The sequence below is a fragment of the Cryptosporidium ryanae genome (genome assembly GCF_009792415.1).
Source record: "Cryptosporidium ryanae isolate 45019 chromosome Unknown contig_14, whole genome shotgun sequence".
NCBI lineage: Eukaryota > Apicomplexa > Conoidasida > Eucoccidiorida > Cryptosporidiidae > Cryptosporidium > Cryptosporidium ryanae.
In genome coordinates, this window is record NW_027125570.1 from 195,440 (window position 1) to 220,870 (window position 25,431).

The 25,431-nt window shown below is 30.4% G+C and overlaps 9 protein-coding genes across 9 annotated transcripts; 3 read left to right on the forward strand and 6 right to left on the reverse strand.

Moving 5' to 3' along the window:
* Positions 1-144: 144 nt before the first annotated feature.
* Positions 145-4,101, reverse strand: FG386_000560 (uncharacterized protein; the record flags this gene model as incomplete). The annotated part of the gene is made up of 1 exon (XM_067339917.1): positions 145-4,101. One exon carries the CDS (start codon positions 4,099-4,101, stop codon positions 145-147), a length of 3,957 nt encoding a protein of 1,318 aa, XP_067195787.1.
* A 532-nt stretch (positions 4,102-4,633) lies between these two features.
* FG386_000562 (uncharacterized protein) lies at positions 4,634-6,157 on the reverse strand (the record flags this gene model as incomplete). The annotated part of the gene is made up of 4 exons (XM_067339919.1): positions 4,634-4,654; positions 4,931-5,942; positions 5,986-6,091; positions 6,154-6,157. 4 exons carry the CDS (start codon positions 6,155-6,157, stop codon positions 4,634-4,636), a joined length of 1,143 nt encoding a protein of 380 aa, XP_067195789.1.
* Positions 6,158-7,831: 1,674 nt separating this feature from the next.
* FG386_000563 (uncharacterized protein) lies at positions 7,832-9,976 on the reverse strand (the record flags this gene model as incomplete). Its single annotated transcript, XM_067339920.1, has 1 exon — positions 7,832-9,976. One exon carries the CDS (start codon positions 9,974-9,976, stop codon positions 7,832-7,834), a length of 2,145 nt encoding a protein of 714 aa, XP_067195790.1.
* Positions 9,977-10,823: 847 nt separating this feature from the next.
* Positions 10,824-15,257, reverse strand: FG386_000564 (uncharacterized protein; the record flags this gene model as incomplete). Its single annotated transcript, XM_067339921.1, has 1 exon — positions 10,824-15,257. The coding sequence occupies one exon, from the start codon at positions 15,255-15,257 to the stop codon at positions 10,824-10,826; it is 4,434 nt and encodes a 1,477-aa protein (XP_067195791.1).
* A 375-nt stretch (positions 15,258-15,632) lies between these two features.
* Positions 15,633-17,460, reverse strand: FG386_000565 (uncharacterized protein; the record flags this gene model as incomplete). The annotated part of the gene is made up of 2 exons (XM_067339922.1): positions 15,633-17,216; positions 17,443-17,460. The coding sequence occupies 2 exons, from the start codon at positions 17,458-17,460 to the stop codon at positions 15,633-15,635; spliced, it is 1,602 nt and encodes a 533-aa protein (XP_067195792.1).
* A 1,190-nt stretch (positions 17,461-18,650) lies between these two features.
* On the forward strand, positions 18,651-18,977 carry FG386_000566 (uncharacterized protein; the record flags this gene model as incomplete). The annotated part of the gene is made up of 1 exon (XM_067339923.1): positions 18,651-18,977. One exon carries the CDS (start codon positions 18,651-18,653, stop codon positions 18,975-18,977), a length of 327 nt encoding a protein of 108 aa, XP_067195793.1.
* A 1,136-nt stretch (positions 18,978-20,113) lies between these two features.
* Positions 20,114-20,944, forward strand: FG386_000567 (uncharacterized protein; the record flags this gene model as incomplete). The annotated part of the gene is made up of 1 exon (XM_067339924.1): positions 20,114-20,944. One exon carries the CDS (start codon positions 20,114-20,116, stop codon positions 20,942-20,944), a length of 831 nt encoding a protein of 276 aa, XP_067195794.1.
* A 556-nt stretch (positions 20,945-21,500) lies between these two features.
* FG386_000568 (protein phosphatase PP2A) lies at positions 21,501-22,448 on the forward strand (the record flags this gene model as incomplete). Its single annotated transcript, XM_067339925.1, has 1 exon — positions 21,501-22,448. The coding sequence occupies one exon, from the start codon at positions 21,501-21,503 to the stop codon at positions 22,446-22,448; it is 948 nt and encodes a 315-aa protein (XP_067195795.1).
* Positions 22,449-22,766: 318 nt separating this feature from the next.
* On the reverse strand, positions 22,767-25,304 carry FG386_000569 (DNA repair protein-related; the record flags this gene model as incomplete). Its single annotated transcript, XM_067339926.1, has 1 exon — positions 22,767-25,304. One exon carries the CDS (start codon positions 25,302-25,304, stop codon positions 22,767-22,769), a length of 2,538 nt encoding a protein of 845 aa, XP_067195796.1.
* Positions 25,305-25,431: the final 127 nt, after the last annotated feature.

Genomic DNA, 25,431 nt, shown 5'->3' on the forward strand with positions numbered 1-25,431 from the left:
AAAAATGAACAGCAGGCTAGGCTAGTTGTGATCGCGGTAAATCTGAAAACAGATAGCAAGTATGGGGAATAAAAAAACTAAAGAGAGATCATTAATGACTGGTTTTGATTTTTAATTAAATTAAGTTAATTCACTAGTATAACGCTAGCTATTTGAGTTCAAATAGTACATAACGTGAGAATTTTCAGCATCAAAAGCTGAATTGTTTCCTTTTATCTGGTTTTTGAGACAGTTAAGCATATTAAATAACTTTTCAACCTTATTTGATACTCCATTAGTCACCCATGTATTGATGAAATTTGGTAATATATTATCACCATTGTGAATTGAAACTTTTGGTTTCACCGAACAGAAGGAAGATGGTCTTTTTGGGACGTTAGAAACTAATTCATTGAAGTGGGAGGTAATATCGTAAGAAATTAAACATATTTGATAAAATGTTGAAATTAGAGAAAACAAAAAACCTATTTGCCTCGAATTGGAGTTAGAGTATAATTTCTTTTCCCTGAATCTCTTTATAATGGCCCATTTATGGTAGTAGTTGCATATTTTATTTATATCATCAATGTTCAGTGAATCTAGATTTCTCAAAATTACGCAAATGTATTCCAAAACTTTACTTAAATTAAAGTGTATTAAATTAAGCTTCCGTTCAACGTTCCAAAATAGCACCATATTTTGTTTTGATAAAGAATCATACAAATAGCCATTTGAAAAATTAATATAAAGATTAAAGTCGGTAGTTTTTCTTCTACACCAAATATAGAGCACAATTCTATCCACAATATTTTTTAGAGCTAGGTATCTTTTTATAACTGTATTTAAAAGTATGACTAGCTGAAAAAGCCTTGTGATAATGAGTTCCTCGTTTATCTCAACAATCTTATTGTTCATGTTTATGTTAGTTTTAAATGTAACATCTGTTTCATTATCATCTACAACATCCTCACATTCCAATAAACTGTCGCTTGAATATACGCCTTTATCCTCATACTTAAACTTGAAGTTAATTGTTAATCCAATAATAAATTTAACAACCTCAGTTGAATAGGCAAATTTAGTTGACTCAATATAATTTTCAAGTTGTTTAAAGTGAATTCTATTGCTTTTATCTTTTACCCAGTAAACATTCTCCATATAGATAATGGAATTACGGTTATTTTTACCTTTAAGTCTGAGTTTAAGGCTACGCTTTATATACTCAAGTGCTTGATTTTCATCCATAAAAAAATCATCATTTACATTCTCAATAATATCGCTAATGATAAAAGCTAAATTGACAAATTCTTTCAATTTATACTTGCTATTAGTTATAAAATTATATGTATTTTCGAGTTTGTAGTGGTACAAATCATAGAAGTCCTGAAAGTTCAAGTCATATGTTTTTAAGTAGTGCATTAAGGATTCGTATTTCGTTTTGTTCTCGCCGTATTTGAAATTAGACTCTTCACTGGAAAAGAACTCAGAAATAATATCATTTGAATGATAGACTTCAACTTCACTGGCTGGATAATCACAAATAGTAGTGTTTTCTATTGACTTTAACATATACGGCATTGGCTCCCTACTTATAGATTTATACGAAGTTATGTATTTTATAAGTTTAATTCTCTCTAAAACAAACAAATTAGAGTTGAAAATGCGTCCTCTCATTGCATTTTCAATGTTAATTCCGGCATATATGTTCTTGCTTAAGCGTTTAAACTCATATCCAACTACCTCTTCACGCAAACTTGATAATAAGTCCGACATTATATTCCTGGATTTTCGGATCAGGTGATTAACGGTGTTTCTATATTGAGTTGAAACTAATTCATTAAAAAAACCTTCTTCAATCAGAAATTTATCCAGTTTAAGTTGCCAAAAATATACGTACACATTAGACAAAAGGGAATAGCCATAAGGTAAAAACCACACATTTTTATTGTTTGTTGGGCTTAACCTAAATGATTTAACAAGCAAATTAATATTTGGAACAAGTATCATAAGTAGTATTTGAATATCAATGCTTGTTCCTACTTTATTTGAGTCGTTTGAAATGCGGATTTGATCAAACAATGTTTTTAGTATACCAAAATAGTTTTGAATAAATCTCAACAAAACAGATCTAATTACTTTTAATGATATTATATTCTCATTATTTGTTTTTATTAATTTTGAATCAATAAATAAATTGTCGTTACTCCCAATTTTTTCATTGTTTATTTGGTCACAAATGACTGTCAAAAACTCCAAGAAACTTTTTAAGTAGTAGACGTTAGTACCAAAAATGCAAATTCTGCTCAAAAGGTCATTGGATATGTACATATTCCTGTCTTTGGTAAATTTGTCGCTGGCAATATCATAATTTTTGAAGTCATTTACCATTGAATGGTTCTGACTGTGATAAATATATCTTATACCCTGTCCCGAATTATTCATCCAGGGACATAGTTCTCCATAGTCCTCATTTAATCTAACTGAAATGCAATCTTTGTATATGTCAAATGTATAAATGTCAGTATAATCCAACGTTTTGTTCCTAATGTATTTCGGAAACAAACTAAACTCCATCGAAGGAAATCCTTGGAAAAGCCTGTAAATTGAACTTAATGAAACACAAGAATACCCTAAATTGTTTTTCTGCAAACCATTCGATAAATTTTTATTCGGGAAAAAGATTTTGCAGTTTTTTATTCTCTCTGTCGTTAAGACATTCAATAGTGACTCGTTAAAAAGCTTTTTTGTTTTATTTAGCTCTAAATACTGTTGGTCCCAACTTAATCCAAGACGATTTTTATTATACTCTATAATGCTCCTCCCGGAGGCTCTACTTAATAAAACCGGCAATTTTGTCTTTGATTTATGACCCAATTTAAATCTGTTTTCTTCAGTTTTTTTGTTTTCCCCAATTTTGATCATGTCTGACATTTTCGTGAAGTAATTGTAAGATGAGTAATTTTTGTTTGCGATTCCGTAACCCTCACAGTTTCTACTTTTATCATCATAAGAAACGATCTTGTTGTTATTCTTATTTGAGACAGAATAATTGTTTTCAGAAACACTAAATAACTCGTTTTCATTGAAATATTCACTTTTTTCCACTATTTTAACTTTATTTTCACTAGTTGAATAACAGCACTCATATACAAAGTTACTCCCTTCTGAATCTGAACCCATAAATGAAGAAATTGTAGCTTCTCTCTTCTCCTTGGACATATTACTCGCTTCCTTTTCACTTTCTGTAGGTGGAAAATCTGTTTTATCATAACTAACATCTTGAATTATTTTCCTAGTTTGATTAAAGGCAGAATCCGCTACTTTGTCAACACTTACAGAAATTTCAGTAGCGTTTAACAACAAATCCTCAACTCTATTCTCAGTCTCGTTGTCAAATAGTAAGGTTTTATTCAGTGTTTTCTCTCTGTACAAGTAATTAAATGTATCTACGCATATATTCAGGTCTGTAAAAACGCCTTTCCAAAATTCAGTAATTCCCCTATTCATAGCTTCTTCAACTAAGACAATTGAGGTAAAAGTGGGGAGCTCGTTTCTAACATCACATATTGATTCTTTCATCTCGTCTTTAATCATAGAATAAAGTCTCTTCGTCATTTCTGAGTAGAATATATCAATAAGCACTAAATCACTCCAAAGATATAATGTTCCTGCATTGTAAACCCTTAAAAATATAAACATTATATCCAATGTGAAATCATCTTTAATTGAACACTTAACGTGTTTAATTATCTTGTTCCCAATAGAAACTAATGGTAAAAGCGAAACAAATTGCCATTCAAAAGTTGTTGGCTTGCTGTTCTTTATTTTATCTACTTTATCACCAATTAAATCGGCGTGTCCATTGCTTATTGCTATGTTTGAGAAACTCTTATCCAAATACGAAATCATATAGTCCTTTTCAAGAATGCTATTTTTATTGCGTTTACTTGAATTTTTATTGTTAAATATGATATTACTCCACAACTTATCTTGTATCTGACTCACTATTAATTCATTTTTACTTTCAGATCGCTCATCTAAATTTCCAAACTCACGGTTAACTTGGGCTTTAATCAAATCCCTAATTAATTCCCTTACTGATTTGCTTTTTAGGCTAAACATTACTGGAATATTTTTTGTATTACTGCAATTCAGTTTTCAAATTGGGCGTTCAACAAGCACAACCATAAGCAAATTACACCTAAAAACAGTAATTACGTCTGAACCTGTAAGTTCAATCCCACAATTGGCAAGAGGAGAAAACACAGGCTTATAAATGTAGATAAACTACAAATTAACTATATTCAAACATCCACAGGTGTCTGTGCGTTATAAAGTGTTGAAAGTGTTCAAATATATGTATTTTATTATATATCACATAGTAATTTTCAAAGTATGTTTCCGAATGGTTTCTTTAAATATATTCACAGGAATAAAAAACAATTACATGATTGGCACAATTCGAGCGCCAACCGAACATGTTATATATGTAGCAGAAACGGAGGCTTTCTGAATGTTTGCAAAGTATAAATGCCTCTTCAAAAAGTACTATGCATCTGCTTTGCTTGGTTTTGGTAGCTACAAAGTGATTATTGGGGAATATTTGAAGATAAAACATCCACAAATTCACCTTTAATGTTGTATTCCGTAAATTTTATTGAAATATTTTAGTTAACTAAAATAAAATATTACAATTAAATCATACTTTCCACATTAATAATCACAATACTACCGAAAAATTAGGATTAAATAAACAAACTCTAATCTAAAATAAAGTAAAACTCTGTCCAATAGGTGCAAAAAAGGTCAAGGTGTAAGAATGTCAATGCGATATTTGCTTTTTACTATAGTGGTGCCTGCAACTCAGAGAAGGCGGGAGTTTCTAACAGCGTTTGGATCTAGACAATGTATTAGTTAAATAGGTAAAACGAGCAAGGTTTATTAAACTTACATTATTTCTATTCTCAAGGAGAATAAATCCCTGAAGTTTATTGATGTTTGTTTTGTGTTTTGCCCCAATTATAATATATATGAAAAATACGAGCATGGGGGCAATCGAGGCAATGAAAATAAGTAGAGAAAACGTTTTTGCAGCATCTTCAGGATCAAGTCTAAAGTAGATACTTCCTATATTATGTCCAGAATTCGAGTTATAGTGCGGGTAGTAGCAAATGTAATAGTGAGTTGTGGCAAGCTCGTTAACAGGGTATTTGAGATTAAGGATATTTGAATCCCCGTTTAAACTAGGCGATTTCCATGTAAATTTTTGATAAATATAACTATTGTCTTTAAAAAAAACAAAAGATTGAAGAGTTTTTAAAGACTCTTCTTCCGGAAAGCCGTAGCAATTTATATCCTTTTTAAAAGATACAACTGAATATGAATAATCACTTAATTTACCACTCAAGTTTTTGTAAACAAGTGCAAATTCAAAGTTCCAACCTGGATCTATTAAAACTCTAACGTTGATTATATATCTGTTGGAGGGGTATATCTCAGGAATGTTATAGGCACTTTCAATAACCTCCAGTTTCCAACCACCACTATTGTTACCTTTTTTGTTTCCCATTTGTGGGCTAAATAGTTTTGTATCCTCCTCTCCTAGACATTTGCAAATGTTCACGTTGTTATTGTGCAAATTCCTAATTATATCTCCAAAGTCAGCTGCATCCTTTAAATTATAAATTCTGCACAAAGGAAAATCTGTTTCTATAAACGTAGGTATGTCCAGTTCCTTAAGTTTAAATGTCTCAAATTTGCATATTTCATTAATATTTTTGTCGTTAATGCCATTGTTCAAATCCCTACACATCAACTTGCTGCAGTCCAAATTCGCTCCAATATAAAGACACTCATTACTCACCCTACCGTTTGACTCATTATTTCTTAGGTTTTCTTCCCATATTCTTACATACACACCGTCGCCTTTTATATTTACTGGAATTAAACCTATTTCCCGGTTTCTGTAAAGAAACAGATCCGTTTCACACACTACTTGTAGCTTACTTAAACTGAGTAAAAATAGTAACAACGTCACTATTTCTTTCTTGATGTACATTAAACACAAGAAACATTAACAACAGACTCATTTGAGTTTGAATTCCATCATGAACTAAAATAAATAACTAATTCAAGTGTAAATTCATTAAACAGGCTTTCACAGCGCCAAACTACCCATTTTATAATCATATTCTAATTATTAAATATGACATCAAGAAATAGTGATTGATGAGGGATTGAGCGAAAAAAAAAAAAACAAAGCAAACTAAACAAACAATTGAAGGCTCTACTCATCACTGTCACTTTCGAGTAAGTAAATATATAAGCAAATTATTTTAAAGTGGGATACATGTATTCATTTTAATATTAGCATTAAACAATAATTTGGCGCTATAATTCGTATAATTAAGCATTATGAGCATTGTAGACGATAAATAAATAGTAAAAATTGAACAATTAAGGGAAAAAACTATAATCAAGATTATTTGAATTTAATAACCATTTCAATGGTGTTGTTTCATGACTTTAACGAGTTTCAGATGGCAGGCTCATCCTTACTTTCAGCCAATCCAATAAAGGTAAGCTTGATTGAAGTATTGATTTTTACAAGGTTTACACTTAAAATATATTCATTTTTCTTGTACAAATAACAAATACACTGTTTGTTTTTTCAGACCAAACTAGTAATTAAAATTCAGAAGTCAAAAGGAAACAAGCTCATTTTAAGGATTACTAATAACAAACACTCTGTTACTCACAACTATAAGTTTTCTAGAAGCACTTCTCATGATAACGAAAAATTAAAAACTTTGATATCAATGTTTTTAAAGAGTGGATGAATTTAACACAAGCTTGATCTTTTTACCTTTGATTTTTCTTTTAAGTTCTGCTAAATTAAATTTTCGATTACTTTGATTCACAAACATTAATCAAAAATATAGGATATATAAGCTATTGTTTTTTTGAGAGTATTTAAGTTGTCTTTGTCATTTGAGTTTTCTTCAAAAACATCAAATACACATTTAGTCAAAGTGAAACGATTTCCACCAACAGTTAATGCAACTTCAAGTTTTCATTTTCTTCCTTAGGTAAAATTATGTCCTTGTAAATCAATGTTTTGGCGAATTTAAAAACACAATATAACTATAGTTTTAGGTAACAAAACAACGCAAAAAGAGACATTTAAAAATCAAGTGGTACAAGTGCAGATAGAAATTAACAACACAAAAGAACGATTAAGTAATAATTAGAATAAACACAATCAACTTTCCATAAACTTCACGAATAAACAATTATACAAAACTCCAAATACATATATATGTACATGTACATATATATGGCTTTATATCTACTCAGATCTAATTACCAATAAATTAAGTAATAATTAGAATTTTAAGAGAAAAGAGTTATAGTTTGGGATGTATTTATATTTAAAGTAAATTCATCCTTTCCTTAGAACACTTTTTAGTATAGATGAACAATTTGTTTTCGGCATTTCCCTTCTTTTTTCTAAAGAAAATATTCAATCAAACCTACACTCGGAAAATAATTTGGTAGCTTTTTTCACATACAAAACTGTTTGTTTATATTTTATTAAATAATTCTGAACAATTAAAGTTCACTTTAAAATAAGTATTTTGAAAAAAAATTAAACAGGTAAAAAAACTATATTTAAATGAATATTGAAACAATTCATTGGTCTTGATAAAAAGTCAGTAAATTACCAGTAATTTCAAAAATAAAAAATTATGAATACAATTAAACCTTGTTCTTGAGAATGAATAATCGCAACGACACAATAATAAAAGTATTATGATTTGTAATTTTTATTGTCAATATGCATTTTTTCAATTTAAATATTCAATATAGGTTTTGACCACAAATCAATCAAATTTGAAGGAACAAGGTTTCCCAGATCTTCTTCATTTTTAATAGGTCTTGGCTCCGCGACTCCTTCCTTGTGTAAAGATAAGTCAGAGTTGTAAAGAATTTGTTTGTACTCATTAACAGACTTTCTATTGCTCTCTTGTTTTAATGAATGAGTCATTTCATCGTTGTTTCTATCGCTATAAATGGTTTCTGAATGACTTGGTTCATCTTTCTCAGTAACCTGAGTGTTATTGAAGTCAGAATAACTTTGGTATTCTCTTTTCATGCAAGTATTACAAGTCCTTCCGTAAAAATCGCTGTTTTTGTCACTATTAACATTTATACTGTAATTATGATTAATAGCATCAAAATGACTTGCAATATAATTTTTAGGAGTATCGGAATTATTAATACCATTTCCAATAGACCCAAATCCCCTGTTAATATAACTACCGTTGTTGTAGCTTGATGATCCTACAAAGTCCCCATACTGTGCATTTTCTGAATTAAAGTTAAAATTACAACTCCCTAATCTCTCTGAAATTGCACTGTGTACATTAGAAGCAGTTCCAGTTAGTGCAGAAACATCACTACATCCATATCTAACACCCATTTGCTTACTTATTTCAGCTTCAAAGTTTTCGTATCTACTTTGACCTAATGCAAAACTACCCGTATAGTGTTTATTGTCATAAAAATTAATCCCTTGAATGTTTAATTGCGACTGATTTTTGCCATAAATTTGATCTTGAACCTGATTTTGCTTTTGCTTTGCTCTGCTTTTAGCAAGTCTAACTTCAATAGGCCTCTTTGAATTATCAAAAATGTACTTCTTGTCTAGGAACATGATTGCATTCTCAGCCATGAACCTCCTTGGAAAAGTTACAAAAGCAGAACATTTGCTTTGTTTATTATTATCCCTTATTATATGAACCTCGTCTACGTGACCAAATTGTTTAAACAATAACAACAGTTGGTCTTCTGTACAGTTTTTCGGAAGACTACCAACAAAAACCTTAACTGATTCGCCGCAAGGTTGTACATCTGGAGATAGCCCAAGTCTCTCAATTTCACCATCTGCGTACTTAACCTGAATTGGTCCAACCTCTTCATCTAAAATAGTTTTTCCGTGTATGCAAAGAATAGCGTTTTGAGCTTCGTATATATTTGAGAATCTGATAAAAGCACAACCCCTTGGTCCGGTTGAATCTTTAATTATATTGCATTCAACAACAAGACCATATTTATTAAATATATTAAGTAGTTCCTCGTTGCTCATATGTTTTGGGACCCTGTTAACAAACAACTTAACGGGAGTGTAACCTCTTTTAGATCTCCTTTTGTTACTTTGCTTATTTAAGAATCCAATATCCCTGAGCTGATCACTTGTTAGAGAACTGAATGACACTCCTTGTTTAGAGTTTCTTTCTATTTTATTTGAATTCTCCGAAATAAAATCGTTACCATATCTTATCATAGAACCTGGTGGAATTGAGTGTGTTGGAGACAAAGATGATTGTCTAGAAGATCCACTTTGACAAATATTTCCGTTAAACTCCATTCCCAAACTTCCTATTGTGCTTCCAGAACTTCTATTCACTGAATAATCAGAATAATTGTCATTCTTATCATTTTTTTCCAGATAATTAGACAAATCACTGTTTGATCTAGTGTAGCAAGGAGTGGTACAACCTGAGTTAGAATTCATGAACATTCTTGAATTTCCACCGTTAAAGTATTTTAGGTTACTTGAAAAGTCTGTAGTTGCTGATCTTTGATATTTTGATGTGTTATCAAAGTAACTATTTGTTTCTTTAGAACCAATAAAACTGATGTGATCATCTAAAAATATACTGTTTGGATCTCTTATATTTGGAATAAATGCACTCATTTCGTTCTGCTTTCCCATTGCTACTATTTGGTCAAAGTTAACTACATAGCTTTCCTCATTGTTGCTGCATATAGATGCTGGAAAACTATTACTTCGACTAAAAATCATTTTTGGAGTTCCCTCCAGGTTTATACTAGTTATATTCATTCTACTATCTTGTTGCATACCCAAATTTTGTTTTTCGTTAGACCAATTAATACCTCGTGTAGAGATATATTTACAATTGCTATCGATCATCCGTGAACATAAATGTTAAAATAACACCATTACCCTTTTGTTTATTCTATGTGTGTTTTCGCAAAAAAAAGCAATTTTATTGCTAGTTAGTTAGGAACAATAAATCACTATATGCGTATGTGGATGCAAGAAACAATACATATAACAATCATATAAGTACACGATCTCACCGATACGGACAGATTTAAATTCAGCCTATTTTCTTCAGATAAAAAGTTATTAACTCAATGTCTCTGTTTTAAAACCATTTACTGGCTACTGAATATCTTATGATTAAACGTAAAATTTTACTGTCAAAAAGACACTTTGTCACTCAACTTTTTATTCTCTGGATAAAAACCAGATTTCACTTTTTTTAAACTGTTATCACATATAGATAAGCTAACTCGATGGGAAATTAATTATGGCGTCATTGGTCTCAAGTAGACGACTCTAACTACAAATTATTATAATTTTGCGCCTATATTAGCTATTCAAGTTTATTGCTAATTTTTTATTTATATAACCTATTTGATTTGACTCCAGTTTTGACGCGCCTTCCAAAAATTATTTATTTTTATTTGCATCTTATCTAAAGCTCTAAAAATATATTTAGGCGGTAACTTATTTTTTCAGGTTACCACTAAATATATACATTTCAATTGCTCTTGTAAACTTAAAAAACGCAACTCCGTGAAAATAATTCTCTTTAAGGTAATTTTTTTTAATATGATTAGGATTTTGTGTGCATAGGGAGTGAGTTGACGTGGATAAAATTGAAACGTGTTGAATTTTAGGTTAATTGTAATAAAATCATACACTATCACGCGAATTTTTGTATTTAGCATTAAACATTGAATACTATACTCTATCTATCTATATTAAAAATGTCCAATATAAAATTCGGACATCTAGGTTGGTACCTTTTCAATCTTCCTTCCTTAAATGACAAGATTCCCTTGTCAGTTTTTAATTCATCCGGGTATGAATAATTATTTATCATTTCTAAATTTAAAGATTGACACCTATCCTTAGTTTTGTCTTTGCCCTCCTCGATTTTTTGTTCATCTACGTAATTAGGTTTGTGCTTGTCCGGCTGTTCTTTTCTCACAAGGGACTGAATAAAAGTGTGATAAACTTGGATTAACGAATTTTGGTCATACTCATTGCCTTTGGTAGATATTAATTGCTTAAATGGAGGACCCTGAACAAGCAACACAAAGGATCTTCTATAGGGTGAGTTTTTTGAAAAATAGTCGTTAAAGAAATCAACAATGTCATTTCTACTTATTTCTTTAACGACATTGCAAGATTCGTATTTCCAATTAAAGTTGTATCTCCATCTACTCATTTCAATCATCGTAAGCCTTATGTTTCTAATTTGTATATTATCGTTATTACAGTAGTAGTTGATGAAGTATTTTTTAATTATGGAAAATTCGTGGTCTGAAAGTACTGTTGAATTCTCAATAACGTCTGTTTTTAATTTATCTAAAGTTCTTTTAAGTATTGACAACAAAGTAAATGTGTCAAAATTAGTAGATAATATATATATTGTAAACTGAGATATGCTGTTTAACTTATAAAAGGATGCTTCCACTTCACATTTAATGTCAAACATTGATTTTCTTCTTGTAATAAATTCGTTGTTGGAATCTTGTACAATCTCCTCGACTACTTTGTTCACTACACTTTTTATGTGTTTTCTTAGTATTCTTTCCAAAACTCTTGAAACAACTGTGTTAAATATACAACGAGGCTCAACCCCGTCGTTAGTTTCCCATTCATAGTATTCATTTGTATTTTCATCGCCAACACTGTGATCGTTTCCATTCTCAAAAAAAAAGTCAGAAGATAATTTGTATTTATCGTACTTACTTCCTTTCCTGTTGCAAGGTAACTGAAATTTAACAGAGGCACTGCTGGTACTCATTATTTTATCTGAAGAGGCTTGTCTAATTATAATTGGTTCATCATTAATGCCAAGTGCCATATAATTCTCTTGTCTTAAACAAAAGTATCTATATGAAGTTGTTTCCTTATAAATAACCTTTTTTTGTATTAATTCCGTGTATTCTTTGTACACATTACTGTCGTTATCTGCACCAAGAATGAGTGTCTCCAGATAACCTATTTTTCTTTCGTTGTATTGAATACTAGAATCAAAATAAGAGTTCACTATGTAGTTGAATAAAATTAAATAGTCCTCATAAGTTGTATATATTCCTGTGTATATAAATATATCATCTATAAATACATTATCATACTGAAATATTCCTTGATAATACCTTATAAAATCAATAGAAGAACGGTTTTTTCTTTTTTTTGCCTCTTTTTCCATAAAGTCCTTTAATATTATATAAAAATCTCTCTCACTAAGTGGTTTAAAATTGTTTAATATATTATCAAATATAAATGCAATGTATCTCAATATAGAACTCTCTGGACCAACAAATTTTAACTCTATTGTATCTATATCAAACAAAAGGGATCCATAGTGAAATGGTTTAGAAAGGGTACCTTTTTTCCTCCATTTACTTTCGCCTCTATTATCATTAGATAGGGATTTTATTAAAATATCTTTGTAACCGTCAAAAGGTTCATTTTCTAAAAATTCACATATTGATTTGTTAATTATCAACAGTAAAATACTAGTCATTGCTAACTTAGAGTGTTTTTTGACTATATTCTGATTATTGCATATTGAGCTCCCATTATCACTATATTTATATACGTCGCATATGTCAAGCTTAGTTCTTAATATTGATTTTATAAATATTAGAGGAGAGTTTAATTCAAAATTATCAAGTTTAATTGCAAAGCCAAGGGAATTTCTATACATTAAATTCGGGTTTATTCTGCTTTCCGCTTTTATATTCCTAGTAGATACATTTTTACCGTATAATACTGGTATTTTTATATTTGAGTCCAAATTAACAATGGAATTAGGCAGTTCCCATTTCATGTTTCTAATTGTTAAACTTTCATAATCCTTGTCAGTCACTTCCGAGTTCATTGGTTTAGAGTAAATATTAAAGTGTAAATTCATGTATTCATGATGATTGTAAGTCTCCAATTTCATTTCGTATTTGGTTTTGTATCTAAAATACGGATCAGTTAACATTACTGTGCCTTTAAATTCTGCTATTTTAGTCATTATATATTCAAGCAATAAAAAAATAGAATTTCCTGTATCTAGTGGCTCTTTCACAATCTCACCATTAGATAATCTAAATAAATTGCAGTCACTCTTTCCCTTGCATTCTCCTGGAAATCTCACATACGATCTGTGTATTGAGTGAAGAATAAAATTAGGATACAGTTTAAACAATACCGGACTGTATAATCTAACCTCGCTTTTAACCCAGTTTGAGTGAATTCTTTCGTTTTTTTTAACTAGCTGAGTTGGAATCCCACAAATTTCCAAAGGCGTTGTAAGTATTGTTTCTTCATCATCAAAAATGTATTGGGAATGCCATCTGATTTCGTACAATCTCTGTAACTCATCAGCTAATTCAACCAAATCCTTTCTTATCTCATAATTAGTGCCGTTTTTCCTAATTAAACCAAGTATATACTTAGTGTAGGAGCGGAAAACATATATTATATTAATTATTTTATCCAGTTTCTTCCTATTGAGTTTAAATCTAAAAAATACACTTAAAACAAGAGTTTCGTAATGTAGCTTCCAATTTACACTCAAACCCTTTATTAGCTCCTCTTCTTTTAACCACTTTTTAATCGTATCCAAATACAGTGTTTCAACCAAGTCCATTACCTTACTTAGTGAAACCGATAACATTTGAATCATGTTATTCATTTTTATCTTCAATTCAATGTCCAATATACTCAGTTTATAATAAAGCGGAACTATGTTAAAAACTTGTACGTAGTTTTCATTCACATTGTTTTCATCGTTTACATGTCCAGAACTAACAGTAACATCAGTATCATTCCTAAAGTTATCCACTTTTCCTCCATTGTTTGCACCTAATCTAATTAGGTCAGCATGGTTTATCTCGCGAATGCATTTGTCTATTGAAGTGGATAGTCTACTACTTAAAATATTCTCAAACACCTTTGTATCTATGGATGAGTCAATAAACAAACTCATTATTTCTGATTTCCAATACCTTACAAAATAAGCAGTTATAAGTCTTTTCATCTCGAAAATCCACTCAAATACTTGTGGCGATAATATTTTCTTCTCTTCTTCTTCAGTAAGCTTGTCCTTATTCAATGAGTATAGTAGGGAAAGGTCACTTGCTGATATTTGACTCATGTATCCTTCCCATTTACTTGAAAACAACTCGCACTCAGAATGAAAAGAGAACTTTTCGTCATCGTCGTCATCTAAGTCTTTATAGTTATAGTAATCGTTTTCGTTGTAATTATAGTCAGTGTCCGTATTATTTCTTGTACTCTTATCTATATTAGTGTCATTTAATATATATCCAGATTTAATGTATTTAATTCTGTAATTTTCGTCTCTTAAACAAGATTTGTAAATATAGTACAGTCTAAATAACGCGTTAATTATTTTTATTGTTGTTATTAATTCATTTTTTTCAGTTAATTCTTCCCAGATTTTATTTCCATTATGATTTAGTCCTATATTATCTAGTAATGTAATAAGTGATTCCGTTGCATTTGAATCAGGGACAGCCACCGTTATCTTAGTATAATGTTCTGATATTGTTACGCTGTCTAAGTCTTCAGAATAGTAGTCATCGTAATTAGGTGCATAGTTACCTGATTCAGATCCAATACCCAAAAATACAAAACTCATTAGGTAAGTCAACCCTTTGTTTTCCTTAGGGTCTATGTTAAACCCGAATGGCAAGTATAGCGAGTATTCGGTTTTTATTTTCATTGGAGAATAATTCACTAAAACTGTTGTGCCGAGTCCACAACTCTGAAAAACATTCATTTTTTTAACAGAACCAAGTGGATATTTAATCTCCATTTTTCTATAGTAACTTAAGTTATTAGCGTCTTCATCATTGAAATAAGAAGTGTCGCTTGCACTCATATTCCTTGAAACTTGACTACTCACTCCGACTAGCTCTGAATTTTCCCACGGAGTTCCAAATAACCTAAAAACAGATTTCCATTCCTCGTTTATATCGCTAAAAACAGTATTAAACAAAACTTCAAGAGACGAATTGCCTATACTTATGTACTTAATTTCCTCATTGTCTGCAAAATTAAGATCCTCACCACAAACTAGAAACGCAAGAAACAGTAATAAATAACAATATTTTCTTGTATTTGTCCTTTTTTTAAGAGTCAATCCTAACATTGTGTTAAACGAAAATAAGTAATATTCACACTATATCGAGCCATATATTATCTGGTCTTAAAAATAACTTAAATTTTTATGTACTTTTTCATTATAAATATATAAAATCAGCTAATTACCTTATTATAAAATAAAAGTAAAAAAATGCTCAACACATTTATTTGAGCTCCAGTCAGAATTTATAAACCCCATAATTTATTTTTATATGCTTGCATTGTGCCGGTATAGACAAATGCATGTATTAAAGTAGAAATAAGTATGAAATAAAAATTAAATTAAAATAAATGAATAAATTCTAACCACTTAATGAATTTGTTGATAACAAATAATATTTAGTCAAACAAGAAAATCTGAATAGACTAGGCAATTTAAAAACTAATCAACACAGCAAAAGCCTCTAAAGACATCGAATATAGAGTGATCATTGTTGTCTCTCCTATTTAGAATTGAATTTGGACCGTTAATTTGGTCATATCTGTAGTTTGGATTTTGTTGATTCGGTACTAATTTTACAATAAAACGTAAAGTACCTCTAAACTGATTTGTTTGTGGATCTACCAAATGAGCTTGCGACGGAATTCCAATGGAGTTCGGATCAATAAATATTGAGCATGAACCTATAATATCAGCCTTGAAATCATTCTCCTCGAGTATTTTAATTTTCAAGTTAGGTTGAGACCAACTAAAGGGAAGAGATATTTCGTCTTGTATTATACACGATAGCAATTGTCTTGCGTTATTGTTTGTGTTTGTACAAGGAAAAGGTCCGATTCTATATGTTTCATTTCTGTCGTCAATATTGTTAAAACTAGCTACAACAGAGTAATTCATATTGTTAGACGAACTGTATATTCCTCCATTAATAGAATTTTGCACACTAGTCATATCTTGAATGCTTTCAATTTGTATTTGAGCCAATAGTGGAACGGAACTTAATAGTTGATGATTCATAATCTGTGCCTGTGGTGATGAATTGCGAGTGTGGATTTTCAACTGAGTTGAATTTGAGCCGTTGATAGTTGTAAACTGTTTATTTATAGATGTATTTGTTTGAAAAACTGTATTTGGTGTAAAACTTTTAAGCATACCATTTACTTTTTGTTCATTACAAAAAGATCCTTCGGGATAACGATAGTTGTTATTCTCGTTTATAGATAAAAAATCACAATTGTAGTTATTGCTGTCTTGAATATTCACTGTTTTACTAAATTCATTCTGCAGTTTGCTATTGATCTGATTCGACCCTGCTAACATCCTCTCTAAACTGTTATTTTGACTAGGTTTAATTATTGACTGTATCTCTTGGTGAATTAGGTAATTCTTCTTGTCGCCCATCTCTCTTAAATTAACTCCATAGTTTCTGTTATTTCTAAAATCCACAAAATCAGCTATACGGTCTGGAGGATTGCTGTTTGCCACTGTATTTAAACCATTTAGTGACATTTTTACTTTAGGAATGTTTGCTACATTTTGCATAACCAAATTATCAGAAACGTAATTAACATTATTGAAATTCTGATTTGCCTTTGAAATGGTATTATAAAGAGGCATATTCATATTTTCTTCCTCTAAAAATCCATTATTTATCATTGAAACCGGCTCATTACTATTTACAGTTATATTTCTTGTTTGAAAATAAACATGTGGATTATTTACAATACCTCCCGCATAATAGTTCTCTGTAAAACCTGTGTTCAATGTTTGCTGTTTTGTTGCATTGCTTCTGCTCTTTAAGTTTATGTTACTCGAGTTACTTGCTTCTACTTCATTGAGTGTCCTTATGTTGCTCCTTACTCCTTCATTCTCTTCACTTATCCCCAGTCCCGATTTAAGTGGGCTTATGTCAGATTTTCTCACAGATATTGCCGGACTTTTTCCTCTTAAATCGTTATTTGCACTTACTAAATTCATATTATTGTCTTTTTCACAACTATTCTTATAGTGATCTAAAGACAATCCCTAAATTAGTTAAATGTTAAAAAATATTCAAAAAAAAAATCAGATTAATGAGTTAGTGAAAGTAATGTGTCCATTCTATAAAAACAATCAACACGTAATTCCGAATGAAATGAGCAATAAGCCATCAATTCAATCGTAATGTATGCTAATCGCTTTTTCCACCATCATGTCTACTTTCCTTTAAGTACATTCGATTTTTCACTACTCATTTCAGACACACACTTACATTCATTAATGAATTCATTTTATATACCAAAAACCTAAACCCTATTTTTTATTATTTGCCTATTTAATATATTTGTTACACCTTTAATCGCATAAGCATAAACATAAATTTTAAATTTAATTTATCTCAAGTTATTTCCTCACAAAACTGGCGCCATAAAAATCTAAATTAAACTTTTATACAGAAATAAATATATACTGCTATGATTTAAATATAAGTATGAAGGTGCAATTGTTATTCTAATTATGAATTAATTTCAGATTTTTTGCTTTATCTGAGATAAAAATGTAGATTCCACTTTTCACTTATTTATTGTATTTAATTGTTTCTATAAATACAAATAATATAGTGTTGATAAGCAACTCGAATTTTTTGATAAAAAGGTATCAAAAATAACTAAGTGATTATGGTACATATTTCTGAGTATTGCTTCTAGATATTTGTTAATATCTAAACTTCAAATATAATTTAAAATAAAACAATGTCACTCGGCACCTCGGGGTTTTACGAATTATTGTTTCAAAAAGTATATAATATTGAACTAAATATATAAATTATGTCTGAATAATATTGTAAATGGTGTACTAATATTAAATAGTCTGTTAATAAGGAACCCATAGAATAAGAAAACATTAAAACTAGTAAATAAATTAATAAAACTGAGATGAAGCTATGGTTGTCTCATTTAGCAATGATAGCTCTTTAATTAGTTTACCTCCTTAATCTATCTAATTTCTTTTAATTGATTTTGTTATTATCTAATATTAGTTTTTGTGATCTAATTTAAAACATGTTTAAATAATGTAATTTTAGTGTACCGCTAACGGCGGTACTTTTTTTTTGGGACATTATACCGGTGTCCAAAACAAGAGGTACCAATAATATATAATAAATAACAAATATGTGCAAGAAAACTGACGGATAAATTAATATTTTTAATTTTGATTAAGGTTAAATAATGATCAGAAGTTTTGATTGACATAGCGGGAATAAAAAGCCAGTAAAAGAAGAATAATAACGGTTAAGTTTATATATATGTATATATACATATATATATATATATATATACAAATAATATATGTATAATTCTGTATAAATTTATAAAAATATTCTTAAATAACTCATTTCAACAAGATATTAAACAGTTAGCATATAACTTTACATTTATTCAATTTTATTTTCATTGTTATATACGTTGATATAAGAAAATGGCAGGAGAAAAGAGAAAACGTGTTGAAGAGGCTGAGTTAGACTCGGATGTAAATGACGAAACGACGTTGAAAAAAAACTCGATAGATATAGAGGATAACTTTGAAGGTTTACCTTCAGATGAGGAGGAATTAGATGACATTGAAGATGAAGATGATGAGGAAGACGAAGACGAAGACGAAGATGAAGATGACGACGAAGATGACGAACAAGACGAACAAGACGATACCCAAGGCGAGAATGATGACGAAGACGAAGAGGTTGATGAGGAAGAAGAGGAAGAAGACGGAGAAGATGAAGATGATGAAGATGGTGATGATAATTAAAGGTAAATGATAATATTCATGGAAATTAAGCAATTACATTATTATTTCTCCTTCTCTTTAGTAACTATAACTCGTTTAAGAAGAACTTTTGTACTTAATTAAGTTTATTTAGGTTCTTTATTTTGTTGGTTTGGAAGTTCACGATGTTGTTTGTTACCGTTTACTGTAGTTGTCAAAGACAGACGTCTCACTTATTTTACCATTTACCTTTATTCAAATAACTAAGTTTTCTACACCCAGCATTGTATGCCATTCTCGGATGTTACTTTCTTGTTGTATATGTTACTCTGATCTAATTGACTTTGATTTACTGTTTTGAGTGAAATTCTAAATATAGATTAGACTTTGCCCTGAGTTTGTGCTTCGCCATCGTTAGCCAGAGTACATAGATTAAACCGATTTTAAATGTTAGTTCTATTATAAGTCATAAATAGAGTAGTTGAATAAAACTATAGTCATCAATTATTTGTTTAGTACAAATAAACAGATTCATTTGAATATGAGAATAAGTAAAAAGAAAGAAAAATTAACCAGCCTTAAAAGTTATTAGGGAAAATATCAAATGAAAATAATTATTTAAATAAAAACAACGAATTAACTATCATTTTCTGAAACTCTGGACAACATTTTAATAGTTAAATTTTATATATATTAACACAAAAAATAACCAATGTTTAGTACAATTTATAGATAAAATTAGAAGATTATAAACATAATTAATTTATTCTTTCTTATTGTATCTCATACTAATTAACTCTAATTAAAAGATCATATTCAAATCTAGAATATGCTAACTATGTTTCATTTATTTTTTCATCATCGTTTTCTTATCTATTGTATTTGACATTTCACCCTTAAACCGACATGTATATGCATTATAAGCGAAATGTGGCGCCAAAGTACCGTTGGTATTATACATGTAAACATGAATATTGATCAACGGTATTTATGTAAAACAAATAATTTTAGTCTGAAAATAGCATAAAACTAAATTTTTGGTTGTATTCTCAGTTATTATATTATGGTTTTGTAAGGAAATCTGTTCAAAGCACACTAAATAGTAGAACAATAACTAGAATAAGGTTATCTAATATAAGATCAAAAAACTAACTAGTTTCTAAAATATAATCTTCACAATGAATAAAGATAAATGGTATGTAAATAAGTTTTTAGACTATAAAGTTAAGAGAAATACGAACATCAACAATATTGCAAATATATCGGAAGAGGATGCACAATGCAACTACTTTGATTTGTCTGATGATATAGGAAAAAGTACGTTGCACATGTGTTATGAATTTTATTCAACTTTTGATTATGAGGGAAAGGGATATATACCTTTAAAATTACTAGAGGAATGGTCAAAAATAAAGAATGAATCACTCCAAAAATCAGATGGGGAAAATACGAAAAAATACGATAGATACAAATTATCAATTCAAAAAATGTGCAATTCCATTGAATCATATAAAAATAAGTGTCTAAGCAGGAAAAATGTTGATGTTGATGAGGAAAAAGGACAGAAAATTGAGGCTGGTGAAGAAACAAACAAAAACAACGATACTATTCTTATAACTGTGAGTGAATTTATTCATTTTTGTGCCCCAATTTTTGACGAAATTTCGAGTTCTGAACTAAGCATAAAAAATAAAATGCAACCAAAAGTAGACTCAATTCACTTTAAAACTTTGACAGAATCAAACATTTCTCTTACTAACTATTTCGGAACAGCAACTAATATTTCACTAAATGGAAAATTTATTCCATTATCTTCAAGTCCAAGTTCTTATTTAGAGCCAACATGCAATAATGCTATTAAAGGCGTATCCATTCCTATACACAATCCCGCATTGTATGTTACAGACAGTAACCTATACCATAGCAGTTTATGGAGTCCATGTACAAATGATAACACTGCATCTCTACTAACATGGAATAAGTATTTGAATGATATTCAAAATAGATAATAGTATGTAGTTGATAATCTAAATTAATACTGAATTTAACCTTATATTAAATCAGATATATTCACATCAAAATTTGAATATACAAACCTTGGCGCCACTATGCAACAGAAATATGTGGGAATGATATAAAACGGAAAAAATAGGTAATTTGCGAGCTAACAGAATAAAATTTGTTGATTTAAATTCAATACATACATATAATATAAATACATTTATTTGTCCTTAAATTATTATTATTTTCATCATAAAATAATAATAATAGTTATCCCTGAGATATGAGAGTTACTTTTGAAAGTCCGAGCTCCTCCTATTTATCAGGATAAACTCGGAAAACACTTGTAATTTTGTTTCCGAGTGAGTTAGGAAGAGTATAAATAAGAAAGGAAGTAAAAGATAACACTGTACGTAAAAACACATAAAGTTAGGACAAAATCCCATACCATTCGATATATTTGTATTAGTTAATGAAAGTTTAGATAAAACATACGTAAATAAATAGTTGTTCGTACAAAACTAAAATAATAGTTTCAGAGGTGATTTTGAGTTACACTAGAAAATGCACAAAGGGCTGGACACCTATTTCGATTCTTTAAAACTGGACAAAGAAATATCAACATTGCTGGAATGTAAGATACTACCGGAGAGTGACGTTAAACATCTTTGCGACCTTGCAAAGACAATTCTAGAAGAAGAGCAAAATGTACAGCAAATTGGACTTCCATTAACAATAGTTGGAGATATTCATGGCCAGTTTTTTGATTTAAAAGAAATATTTAGAATTGGAGGTGTTCCTCCTGAAACAAATTTTTTATTTTTAGGTGATTATGTAGACAGAGGCTATTACTCTGTAGAATCGGTTACTCTAATAGTAGCATTAAAGGTCAGATATAAGAATAGAGTCTTCTTAATTAGAGGTAACCATGAGAGCAGACAAATAACACAGGTATATGGCTTTTACGATGAGTGTTTAAGAAAATATGGAAATCCAAATGTTTGGAGATACTTTACAGATTTATTTGACTATCTCCCCCTTTCAGCACTTATAGACAATAAAATATTCTGTCCTCATGCCGGTTTGTCTCCCAGCCTACCAAGTTTAGATAGCATTAAGAATTTGGATAGAGTTCAGGAGGTTCCTCATGAGGGCCCAATGTGTGATTTGCTTTGGTCGGATCCTGATGAGCGTTATGGTTGGGGGATATCTCACAGAGGAGCTGGATATACATTTGGCGAAGATGTTAGTGAAATGTTCAACCATACAAATAATTTACAGTTAATATGTAGAGCTCATCAACTTATATTGGATGGCTATCAGTGGTCTCACAACAAAAATGTAGTCACTATATTTTCGGCTCCAAATTATTGCTATAGATGCGAGAATCAGGCAGCCATTCTCAAAATTGATGATTTGGGTAACTTCTCGTTTTTGCAATTTGACCATGCTCCTGAGAAAGTTATTCCAAGACAAGAAAACCACTTGCCTGTTCCTGACTACTTCATTTAATTATGTCGCTTTTTTTAATATAATAACATCAATCTATTTTTTTGGAATTATTAATCTATATTCAGTTAAACTAAATCTTATGTGCATACATAAATGTACATGTATTGTACGAATTACATAAATAAATACGTGATGATAATACGAATAAATAAAATTTAATATAACAGCTATTTCAATTGTAAATATTGAAATACATTTTTTTATAATACTAATGTATATTTCATTTTTATTTCAATATTAGAATCTAGAATAAAAGCTATACATCTTTGAATTAGGAAATGAAAATGGAATTAAATTTTTTCCTTTAAAAAAACATGTTTACTCATTCTTAGATTTTTCTGATTCAGCATTAGATTCTACTTTAATATATGAATTCTTAACTGTATAGGGTTGTGACATTTGTTTAAGAAAATTAGTCGATATACTGACTGCCATATCAGTGGAAAGAGCTGAGTATTCAGGTTTGAGGTGCTTTAAAATCCACGGAGGAATCTTCTCTTTTTTATCTTTCTTATTGTATCTTAAATCTGCGAAAATCATAAGACCATAATCAGCTTTAGATCTAATTACACGACCAACGCACTGAGATGCTTGTCTCATTGCATCAAAAGTAAGAAACTCATTCTCTTGTATATTATAATTTTCTTTTAAAAAACTAAGTCTAGATTGAAGGATTTTGGAAAGAGTGTATTGATATGGAATTCCGACCATAACAACACATCTACCGTAATGTCTATCAAAATCAATACCTTCTGCTACTTTACCTCTTGCAATGGAAAAGAATATGCCTCCTCTGCCTATATCGCATGACTTTCTATAGTGATGCAAAGCCAGTGTGGTTGACACAATGTCTTTTGTTTCAACAAATACCAGTTTGTGCTCCATTATTTGAGCTAATATTCCTGATTCATACCATTGAGAAAGCATTTGCTCCATATATAAGTATGATGAAAAAAAACAAACGACTCCATCAGGAACCTTTTTTGTGATTTCAAGGATGAGTTTTCCGTAGTTATGTTGGATATTCATGTCAGATCTTGATTCAAACTTGGAAGAAAGAGGAGTTTGATCAGATCCTCTTGTCACTATTAACGGACATATACAAGTTCTATCAAGTGTCATTGTGAGACTTTCACTTAATACTGGAACAAATCCAAGTAACTTTGGATACAGATCCAAAGGAGATAGCGTACCTGAAGTAAGTACTATGCTCTGATATCTATTAAGTATTGGTTTCATAGCTATTGATGAATCAAGACAACTCAACTGTATTACTGGATCATACAAACCAGAAACTTCTGGATAAGGATCTACTATTACAATGAATCCTTTAGAATAACTTCCAAGTATTGTAAAAAAAGTGCAAACAAGTTCTATCGATGAGTACTGGTCATTATCCACTATTCTTAACGTATTCAATAAGGATCTGAGCCTCTCATCACAAAACTTTAATATATGTGATGAAATATAACACGAGGCCTCTAAGTGCCTTACAAAAGTCAGCGGCCCCTCTATTTTGGTTGAATATACTCTAATATACTCTTGCAAGTAAAGGATTAACTTTTTCATTATAACTATAAAATGCTCCGCCTTTCTTATAGAGCCTGGAACTAGATTTTTTTTAATTTTTTCCATTTCCTCGGGTAGCACTGGAAATCTCTCCAGGTCTTCAAGTATCTTCTCGTCTTGAATCTGCCCGGAAGAGCGAAGACCCTGAATTAGTTTTGAATACTCATCCTGAAGTCGCTTTTCATCCAATACAGAAAGCTTGTCTATTTCGGCTTTTAAATTCTTTAAATTCCTTGCTGCCCCATTTAAAATTTGACGATTCATATTAACAGAAAGAGCTTCTATACAAACATTATCTATATTGTGTGCTTCGTCAAAAATAACAACGCTTGGTTCTTTAGTCCCTTCTAATTCTGGTGCCAGTGAGGACGCGAATTTACCCCCTGGATTCAAACCCGTTTTATTAGCTCCATGACTGAACCCTTGAGAGACCGTTCCTCCTCCCAACAAAGAAGCCTGAGCAACCTTGGGGTCTAATATGTATTGATAATTCAGCACTACGACTTTTGCTGTCTGAATTAGTCTTTTAGAAGCATAGTAAGGACAAAAAGGTATTTTTCTTTTTAATATTGGATGCTCCCAATTTCTGCCAAAATCTTTGAATTCTTCTATTGTGTAAACGTCTGTGGGAACCAAATCACTACTCCAAAGCCTTTCATACGATTCATAATATGGGCAAAGAGTGCTGCAGTCTGAGTTCATCATTTCTTCTATATCTGCCAATTCTGAAAACTCTTTATTGGCTTCCTGAAAGTCTTCAATACTTATTTTGTTCTTTGACTCCAAATGGTGTTTAGCCCTTACCCACGGAGCGGTCATGGATCTACACATTGAATCTATCTTGTCTCTGTCGGTATGTACAGTCACTTTCTGATTTATACACAAATTTCTCCTTGCTGTCATTCCAATAGCCAAAATTGATCCTGGAACTCCACTTTTATCATTATAAATTGAATTTTGTTCGTCTATTAATACTTCTTTATCATCTTTCTTCAATTCATTTTTGCAGTATTCGATCACTATCTTCAACTCCTGTAGAGCTTTTTCCATCTCAGCAACCGTACGAGTACAGTAAATCAGACGTCCCATTTTCGGGTGTAACAATTGATAGGATGTAATAAAAGATAAAAGAGTTACCGTCTTGCCTGTTCCAGTAGGCATTTCTAAAACCCCGTGGCTGTGAGCATCCAGTATTTTTTTTAAATATTTCATATATTCAACCTGTTCAGGATAAACATTTTCGTATGGAAAAAAAACTTCCAATTCTTCCACAAAAAACCGTACCATTGTTAAACAATTATTTTCATCACATTATTTCAATCCCTTAATCCCTCACCAAACCTTGATTGTTAGTGGATCATAAAATACAGCTTGCCGCCCAAGGTACCGTACATAGAGTTGACTATAAGATGTA